The following is a 10,263-nucleotide window of genomic DNA, read 5'->3' as shown; positions in this document are numbered from 1 at the left end:
TTTCTTCCAAACCGTTAGAAAAGAATCCAACATCGATTCATAGCCTCAGAACTCGCTGAACAACATTATTAACTTTAATCCAACTTTACAACAGAAAATCAGCTACAAAGTATACAAGCCTACCACTAAGAAAGTAACACCTTCTGACTTTTAAAATTAGCCACACTACTGCTTGCACGACATGCTTGCCCGCTACGCCGCATGTGTTTAGGCTAGTGCGCTCTCTCTATCTCTCTCACACATACATTTATGCACGTATTGCCTACTCTGTCTCTCTCTATTCCTCCTAATTACTTAATCAACAAATTTCAAATCTTTTTAAATTATATTTGATTTGTGATGATTGCACCATTATATTTAGTGCAATTGAATCTTTATAATATAATAAAAATCTCATATGATTACATTTCTGATGAAAAGTATATATGTTTTAACGATGAAATTCAATGTTTCATGTGTGGGATACAAATGTTTCAATTGAAATCCCACTATGTTGCTAATTTTTTACTTGATTTTATGAGGGTTTTTTTAATGTTTCACTTGTTGGGACTTAATGTTTCATGTAATAGTTTATCAGTGTTGCAACCGGTATTTTTTTTGAATGTTGAATCTCTTCAAAACATTTGATCAAGTGAGCTAAAATATTTAACTTGGTGATAAAACAATTTTCTGTATGTGCTGAAGCTGTCCCAACGCCTATCTTTGTTCAGTGTTCTTTGTTTCCTTCCTATGCAACAGCTTACCATTTAGCCAAGAACCACCTAGCAATTCAATTCAATTCCATTAGTCAACAATCACATAGCAATCACTAGTTTTAATTTGATATTCACCTAAGTGACTTCGTTAATCTCAAAATATACTGGCACACTCGTTAGATACACTTATAGGGAATGCATGTATGCACATGTCTATGAGCGTATATGTCGATACTGTGTTTCGAAGAAAAAAAATCATCCAACAACATTTGTACCTCTAAATAAACTTTAGTCTCACTTTGATGGATCACATAGGAATATTTTGGCAATCTATTATATAATTAAAGGAATTGAAAAAGGAGCCTCCACGTTCGCTCTCATGGCCTAGAAATTCTCACATTAATCGGAGAAAAAGAAAAAACCAGAGTCCATATAGAAATACAATTTAGAAATAGCTGAAATTCGAAATTAAAAAATAAGGAATATTAGAAGAGGAGACTAGAGTCCATATAGAAATACACTTTAGAAATAGTTGAAATTCGGAATTAAAAAATAAGGAATATTAGAAGAGGAGTATAGAGTCCATATAGAAATACAATTAGGAAATAACTGAAATTCGGAATTAAAAAATAAGGAATATTAGAAGTAGAGTATAGAGTCCATATAGAAATACAATTAAGAAAAAAATAGAAATTTGGAATTAAAAAATAAGGAATATTAGAAGTAGAGTATAGAGTTCATATTGGAATTTAAAACCAACTAAAATTCAGAATAAAAAGGAGCCTCCACGTTCGCTCTCATGGCCTAGAAATTCTCACATTAATCAGAGAAAAAGAAAATTCAGAGTCCATATAGAAATACAATTTAGAAATAGCTGAAATTCAGAATTAAAAAATAAGGAATATTAGAAGAGGAGACTAGAGTAGTTATTACACATTAGTAGTTTTGAAAAGTTATTGCAAAATTTAAAATTATGTTGTCATTGTAATATATTTTATTAATATAATGAGAAAACATATATGCTATTATATGAGAGAAAATATAATGATGCTAGCCGCGCAATCTGTGCGGGCCACCATGCTAGCTAGTTTCCCTAAAAGAATATTGACTTCCAATTTACTATGTTTATTACAAGCCTATCCACTAAGAACTAACACATCCTAAAATTAGCCAAAGACGCCTCGTTTCCTTCCTCTCCAACACCACTGGCCAACAATCCCCTAGCAATTCCTAGCCTCAGAACCCACCGAACAAATCAAACCCCAAAACCAATTTGCAATGGTCGATCATCCACCGTCTCCATCTGTGCACGGAGGGATTCATTGTCCCTCCGGCCAATTTCCCGGCCGGCCGGAACGGCGGAACCTCGCCCATGATCACTTGAAACACCTCCCTTGCTCTTCATGGCCATGGAGACGACGAGCCAAGATTCGCAGGTGATCATGGGGCGGTACAAGCTCGGCCGGCTCCTCGGCCGTGGCACGTTCGCCAAGGTCTACAAGGCCTATAAGTTGGCCACCGGCGAGGCCGTCGCCATCAAGGTGTTCGACAAGGAGGCGGTGCAGCGGTCCGGCACGGTGGAGCAGGTGAAGCGCGAGGTGGACGTCATGCGGCGTGTGCACCACCGCCACGTCATCCGCCTCCACGAGGTGATGGCTACGCGGTCCAGGATCTACTTCGTCATGGAGTACGCGAGCGGCGGCGAGCTCTTCACCCGCCTCTCCCGGAGCCCGCGGTTCCCGGAGCCCGTCGCGCGCCGCTACTTCCAGCAGCTGATCACCGCCGTGGAGTTCTGCCACAGCCGCGGCGTGTACCACCGCGACCTCAAGCCCGAGAACCTCCTCCTCGACGCCCGCGGCGACCTCAAGGTCACCGACTTCGGCCTCAGCGCGCTAGACGGAGGCCTCCGCGGCGACGGCCTCTTGCACACCACGTGCGGCACGCCGGCGTACGTCGCTCCCGAGGTGCTCCTGAAGCGTGGCTACGACGGCGCCAAGGCGGACATCTGGTCGTGCGGCGTGATCCTTTTCGTGCTCCTCGCCGGCTACCTCCCCTTCAACGAAACCAACCTCGTGATCCTGTACCGGAATATCACGGAGAGCAACTACAGGTGCCCGCCGTGGTTCTCCGTCGAGGCGCGCAAGCTCCTTGCCAGGCTGCTCGACCCGAACCCCAAGACCCGGATCACCATCTCCAAGATCATGGACAGGCCATGGTTCCAGCAGGCGACGTGCCCGCTCGGCGACATGTCCCTCGTCGCGAGCGCGCCCTCGGTGCTGCTTGCCAGAAAGGAAGCCAGCCAGCAGCACGACGACGAGGAGGACGATGGGTTTGCACGGGAGAAGAAGAAGCGGTCCAATGTGATCATGTCGTCGCCGGTGATCGACGTGAGGCCCTCGAGCATGAACGCCTTCGACATCATCTCGCGGTCGAGAGGGCTGGACCTGTCCAAGATGTTCGACGCGGAGGAGCGCAGGTCGGAGGCGCGGTTCTCCACCAGGGAGACCACGACGGCGATCGTCTCCAAGCTGGAGGAGATCGCGGAGGCGGGGAGGTTCAGCTTCAAGCTGAAGGAGAAAGGGAGGGTCGAGCTGGAGGGGAGCCAGGACGGGCGGAAGGGCGCGCTGGCCATCGAGGCGGAGATCTTCAAGGTGGCGCCGGAGGTGCACGTGGTGGAGGTGAGGAAGACCGGCGGCGACTCACCGGATTTCCGGGACTTCTACAAGCAGGAGCTTAAGCCGTCGCTTGGCGACATGGTGTGGGCGTGGCAGGGAGGTGATTCGCCGCCGCTCGTGCCGGCGGCGGGGAGGAGGCCGATCACGAAGCGCTCTTGATATGCCGACTCGATATCGAATTTTCACGTTGTAATTGATATGCTCTCTGCTTATTGATCTCTCGTACGTGTTTGTGAAGGGTGATGGGTGAACCACCGTCCAGCTGATCTGTGAGTTTTTAAAAGCACGAATTACATTTACGTTGGCATTCCGCTGTCAGATTAAACTAATCAGAGTTTCGTAGGACGTGACATTCCAATTCTTCTTCTTTTTTTAAAAAAAAACATGATATTCCATATCCTCTTTTTTAGCTGATACTGATATCTCGCTGATCAAAACTTTGAAGTAGTGCATAGAAATATTTCGTAGAACACAGCTATCGCAAATGTCATTTTTATTTCTAAAAAAAGCTCATCTCGGCAAAAATAGGATTCTTCCCGGCTAACTGTTGGTTCATTTTGTTGTTAGATTCTAGGGCTCCCTCATGTGTGGATCTAGAGGTGATATGCTCATAGGAATAATGGTGGTTGTATTAGAGAGCGAACAGGAGAGAGAGAAGAGGGAGATAGGAACCCATACTGGCGTCGGTCTTGGAGCTTAATGTGGCCATGTCAACGGTGTGGCGGTGTGAGGGCGTCGCTAAGGACGGTATTGTCGGTGTGGGCGACGGCGGCGGCGAGACTGTGAGCAGTCCCCTCACTTCAGCGCGGTCCTAAATTGAAGGGTATTCTATGGGGAGTGTGTGTACACGGCGAACCTTGGATCGCGTGCCCCGGTAGCTCCCCCTTTTATTGTGTGCTACGTGAGAAGAGCCCACAGCCACGAAACGGCTAGCGCCCCGATCACCTCTGGAGTTCGCAACTAATATTTGTGTCCTTCAGGAAAATTATGCATCCACGTTAATATATCAACGTTTCTGTTATAATCACGTGAATCATTTCTATTTTAGTCGAAACATGGTTTGGCCATTTTATCGAAAAAAGATTTGTGTACAGAAAAATATTACTGAAATCAAACGTAGACTGAAATCCTGGTATATTTTAAGGTGGCCGTTAGTGTCTAAAACGGTATAACCTGTCTTTTGAGGTTAAAAGTTCTAAACCTGCACTGTCAATTTTTTCTTTCCCGGTTTCAGTACGAGCAATGATGGATTTTTTAAAATATATTTTAAACCTTTTAAAAATTTCTTTTATGAATAAATCCTTTAGAAAAACTTATTCCATAAATGTGCCCATTTTCTTGGCACCAGGGTCATTGGCGCCGAGATTATTGTCTCAGTGTTTATCTCCTAGCACCCCATGATAAATTAGTTGCTTATACGAAGGAGATCAGTGTCAAAAGACTTATTTTGAACATTTTTAGAAAAATTATTTTACAAATAGGTTCTCGGTATCCTTCTCTTAAGCGTCGATCCTCTACATCTCGGCAGTTAGGACGACGAGGATGTCAAGATATAAGTGTATCCTTTTTGAAATAAGTTTTTCTTATACAACTATTGATGAGGACATCCTCTACTATTACCCGCTGGCAAAGACGTAAAAGTCGGGTGGCGACCATGTGAGTCTCTGAATAATCCCACTTTGGTTAGATTGGGAGGAGGAAACCACCTTAAAAGGGAGAGCCACCCTTCCTCTATTGGACTAGTTTTTTAGGGAGATTGTGCCTTTCCCCGAGTGGGTGTGACTAAGAACTGTTGGGGTCCGGGCAACTTTAAGTTATTGGGCCTCCGCCGACGTCTTTTACTTGCTTAGCTTGGGAGGAGGAAGCCACCTTAAAAGGTCTATTGGACTAGTCTTTTAGGCCCGAGTGAGTGTGCCTAAAAACTGTTGGGGTCCGGACAAGCTTAAGTTATTGGGCCTCGGCTGACCCCACTTGGACTGGATTATTATCAACTATTTATAAAATAAGTTTTAGAAAACCAAAACATAAAAAATCCAGCGAGGTAATATATGTGTGTGTGAGGAAATGACTTGTGCTTTTCTCTACTACTTAAAAATTTTAAAGTGTTTCCGCTGTCCATAATAAAAATAAAAACCAGAGAAAAAATTTTCGTTCGAGATTAAAAAAAAAATGCCCGTATATGATTTTCTTATCTGTTGTACTCGCGCAAAAAACCAGTTAACGCACACACGCGCTCGCTCAGAGTAGGACCCGTGTGGCATGTATCCCGATCTCCTCTCTGGGCCAGCTGGGACATCTACCCACAGCCCTCAACTACAAGTCTAAAATAGGTCCTCCTTCGCCGACCTGAGCCAAATGGGCCTGTTGCCCCTGACCACACCACACAGCTTGTGCAGGACGCAATTATCAGTTCATGTGCATGCGTGAATGCGGTGAAATGATATTCTTTAGATGATTTCAAAAATAAATTATTCTATATTCTTTCTATTTTTATTTTTTTCATAATTTAATATAAATCTTTTCACCCAATATCTCAGACCATATGGAAATTGACTCTTCTTTGAGTATAGTCCCGATTCTCCCTATTCATCAAGGTTGACTCTAAATCCTCTTCTTCATTCTTAGTACCTTAATACCTTCTTTTGACAAATTTCTTTTTATTCAAATTTAGTTTAAAAACCCTTACCACTTTTATGAATTATGGTCTAAGAAATTCTCCACTATTGTCCTATAACCTAAACCAAGTGATTCCAATTTTATTGGAATTAATTGTCGACCCATCCTTTGATTCGAAACCTATCCTTAACTTTCTTCCAAATCCAAATTCCTTCATTTCGATCTAGCCACTAATTTAATTCATGTGGCTTGATACCCTCTTTGGCACAAGAATAATATTTTTAGAATAATTGCTCTTGTGCTAAGAAGGATATATTTTTATTTTCCAAATTAATCTCCTTTTAGCCTCAAATAATTTTCTAAATCCATGTCAGGTAGTTTGTGGCTAAAAATCCTATTTATTTCCTCTCGCTGCCTCTCTTGGGCCGGCTAGGCCGATCTGGGTCGAGAGAAGAAAAGGGAGTTCCGGCCCAATTTGAAAAGAAGATTTTTAGAATTTTGCAGATAATTAAGGGATGGAGTTTGAATTCAAATTAATATTTGGAAGGAATTTAGGTGGCTAACTTTTGAAATGAATCTATTTTTGGAGATAACTTTCAAAAGAGATATTTCCTAAATATTTGAGTGCAATAATGTGGTCTAAATATTAAAGCACTCAAATGGGAGGGAGGCGCACGGCGCCACAGCCCAGATCAGGATACAGAGCGAGAGGCGAGAGCCCTCGACCTCGTAGAAGGGTCGAGCAGCTGTCGCGGCGAGCCCCGCCAACCATAGGCACGCGCCTATACCTACGTGACGGTTCATTGGACAGTGTCCTTTCCCGGCAAAACTAGGGGTGTGACTGGAACTGAACTCTCAAGAAAATGTCTCTCGTTGTTTACAGTTTACATGTTACTTAAATAATTATGAAAAATTTTAAGAAAATGTATTAATATATGATAAATTAAATAAACATGTAAATTCAATTTAACTTCTACATCTCGCAACTAAAAAAATAAAATAAATTATAGTTAATTCATGTATATTTACAGTTGTCACGCCCCGAACTAGTCCCGACTGGAACTAGCCCGTGACGCTCCAAATTAACCTGTTAATCGATACCAGTCCCAGGAAACAGTGCTGGTATCACAGGAAGACAGAATATCACAGCAACAGAGGTCTCTTTATTATAGAGTAGGAGTACAGTCATGTTGGGCTGCGGACAGATCCCGAGCTCACAACTGCATTACAAAAGGAAAGCGGAAGCCAGGACTAGGACCAAACAACACAGGCGCGACTTGGGAACTAGGCCGAAACCCTAAAACTCATCGTAGCTGGCTTGCTCCTGGAAGAACTCCTCATCAACAGGATCCGCTTCATCTTCTTCAGCAACTGAGGGGGGGGGATATTTATATAGAGCAAGGGTGAGTACGGGAGTACTCAGCAAGCCATGGGAATTAAGTGTTTAATGCAGGCTTCAAGGAAAGGCTGTTGTTTTTACAATTGATTTTATTTGAACACCTTTCTGAAAACAACTAAGTGAGTGCTTCTCAAACGACACGGTTGAGACAGTGCGTCTCGTCCGGTCGGAGTTTGTGCAATGTATCAGTCTTTAGAATTGATCAAGATTGGCACCCAGCCAACAACTTTCAAACGGCCACCCGGGCCAACAACTTTCAAACGGCCACCCGGGCCTAGCTGATCCCGTCAGCTACTGATTTTTCAAACATCGAACCCCTTTCCACAACAGCAATTTCACAAGCAGTAGTCAAACAAAACTACGCTAGGAATCACCTCACATCCGCCCATGACCGTGGGCACGGCTGTTCGAACAGTTTGTTAACCTCTGCAGAGGGGGGTACACTTTACCCACACGACATTACTAACCCGGATCACCCAGCCCGTGGGGATCAGCCACGTCGGGAGACCTCCAAGCTTTCATGACAAGGCATTTCCAAAGCCGACACAGGTTTACCATATGCCGACGAGAGGGGTCCCAGACCAACAACAGGTTAGGTCCCAGACCATATTGTGCCAGGAAGCCTAGGGGTCCTCCCCGACACCACCCCGGCGAATCCACATGTCTCTCGGCATCAAGGCTCCCCTGATAAGCTAGTTACTCAGCCAGGGGTGTCCCATTCCACCCATGTGGTCGTACTTGACTTATGTTTGGATGAAATTCCAAGGAATCGGTCCTTAAGTGCGAGAGCGGGAAACCGTACACCCGATACGTTCCCCGGTCCGCGGTTTTGGAAATTCATTTAGTTCGCAAGCACCGACCCAGGTGTCGGGTTTTCCAAGTCTTTTGTAAAACCCAAGTTTTACCCAAGTTGTTTTTCAGATTTTAAGTTTGAAGGCGTCCGTCGATACTCGCACAGGGTGCACGAATATCGAGACGCATCTAGATGGTTACAAGGGGACATGATATAACAATTAACAAAGGGAGGATCAATGCAACAAATTAGGTATGTCCGCCAAACTGCCTTGCAGACGGGACAACAGATTAAGTGCGATCCTATCAGTGCATAATATTTTTCAAGCAACATAATTAAATTTTAAATATAGGATCAAGATGTTCAAAGGTGGCTTGCCTTGCTCGAGATCTGGAGCTTGATCCTCGAAATCCTCGCACTACGGGTCTTCGGGCTCCGAAACTACACGCGAAACGGGGCAACTCAATAAACGGCGAAAATAAAGCCCTATTAATGACCTCTAAGCGTGCCATTAGATAGATCTCGAGATTTGAGGAATTTTGGAAGTTGAACGGAGTCAAACGGATTTACGGTTGGGAAGATATTGAATTTCTAAGTTTATTGGATTTTTGGTCTAAAGGAAAAGGATTTAATTAAATCCTTTTTGGAAAAGAAAAGAAAAGAAAAGAAAAGAGGGAGGGAAAATAGACTTTTCTCGGGCGGCTAGGGCGTGGCCCAAGAGAATTGGGGCGGTCCGGCCGAGCTAAATGGGCCGGCCGGCCCAAGACGGTCGCGCGCGCGGGAGGGAGGAGAGAGAGCCGGTGGACCGGGCTCACCGCGCGCGGTCCCGGGTGGGACCCGCTTGTCAGCGGCTCGGCTCACCGTGCGGAGGGAGTACGTGGCGCACGCGCGCGGGCGGGGGAGGGACGCGGTGCACGCGCACGGTCTGCGGAGGAACGGATGCGGCGGGCCCACGCGCAGCCTCACGGCTCGCGGTGGAACACGCGCACGGGAGGGGCTGACCGGGGTCGGCCCGTCCCGACCTCGGCTGGGCTGGCGCCGACGTGGCGCCTACGTGGCTGCCACGTGGGCTGGCGGGAGGTAGACGACGACGCCGGCCGGAACGGACGGCGGACAACAGCGGCGAGCGGCGGAGCGAACCACGGCGATACCGGTGAAAACGAGCACACCGGGTGGTTGCACGAGACGAGGGGAGACGAGCCAACGGCTCGGATTCGCCGGAGGAAGCTTGACGGCGGCGAATCGCGGCGGCGGCAACCGGCGGTGGGAAAAGGGGAAAACGGCGACGAGGTCACGAGGGGCCGATTCCCGGCGGTGAGAGCATCTACGCGGCCACGGGAATCCGATGCTAGCGTCGGATTGGGCGGAGCTACGCCGAGCGAGGCTGGCGACGAGCGGGTGCTACGAAGCTCGAGCGGCGACGGCGGCGAGCACACGGCGAGCGACGGCAACGGTCGGGGCGGCGCCGACTAGCTACGGGGAGGCTACTCGTGCTACCACCGAAAACTAAGGGGGGGAGATGGAGCGAGGAGGAAGAACGGAGAGAGGCACTACCGTGCGGGTCGGGGCGCTGTGACGAGAGGCCGACGGCGCGGGAGTAATCTCTCCGGCCTCGGGCCGGGGAAGAGGAAGGAGAGGGCGCGGCCGAAGTCCCCTTCCGCGTCCTTGCTCGTGCCGGCTCCTCCGGCACGCGCAACGACGAACGACGACGGCGAACAGAGCACGGGGGCGGCGGCAATGGCGCGGAGGTGAATGGGAGAGGAAGGGAAAGGGGGAGGCTGGGGTTTAAATGGGCGGCAATGTCGGTTTGGGAACCGACTTAGGGCGGTCAAGGCGCGAGCTGGCGCTCAGCGCTTGCGTCCAAATCGGCGACAGGGCGGTGACGCCGGCGAGAGGGAAAAAGGAGGAAAAAGGGGGAGAGATAGGGGGGCTCGCCCCTTTCTTCTTTGGGAAAAGGAGGAGGGAGCGGAGGCGTCGCGGCAGAGGGAGGAGGGAGGCTCTGCCTCCGTCCCTTGGAGGCTAGCGCGGGAGTGGCGGGGCCGAGGCGATGACGACGGCGATGACGGCGGGGCGGTTTGGAGCGGC

General features: G+C 47.5%; 1 protein-coding gene across 1 annotated transcript; it reads left to right on the top strand.

Annotated features, from left to right (window-relative positions):
- Window positions 1-1,979: 1,979 nt before the first annotated feature.
- Window positions 1,980-3,677, top strand: LOC4325611 (CBL-interacting protein kinase 30-like). The gene has a single exon (NM_001401465.1). It carries the CDS (start codon window positions 2,099-2,101, stop codon window positions 3,527-3,529), a length of 1,431 nt encoding a protein of 476 aa, NP_001388394.1. The 5' UTR covers window positions 1,980-2,098; the 3' UTR covers window positions 3,530-3,677.
- The last annotated feature ends 6,586 nt before the right edge of the window (window positions 3,678-10,263 follow it).

The sequence above is a fragment of the Oryza sativa genome, chromosome 1 (genome assembly GCF_034140825.1).
Source record: "Oryza sativa Japonica Group chromosome 1, ASM3414082v1".
Taxonomy (NCBI): domain Eukaryota; kingdom Viridiplantae; phylum Streptophyta; class Magnoliopsida; order Poales; family Poaceae; genus Oryza; species Oryza sativa.
This window is presented reverse-complemented; position numbering and strand designations above follow the sequence as displayed.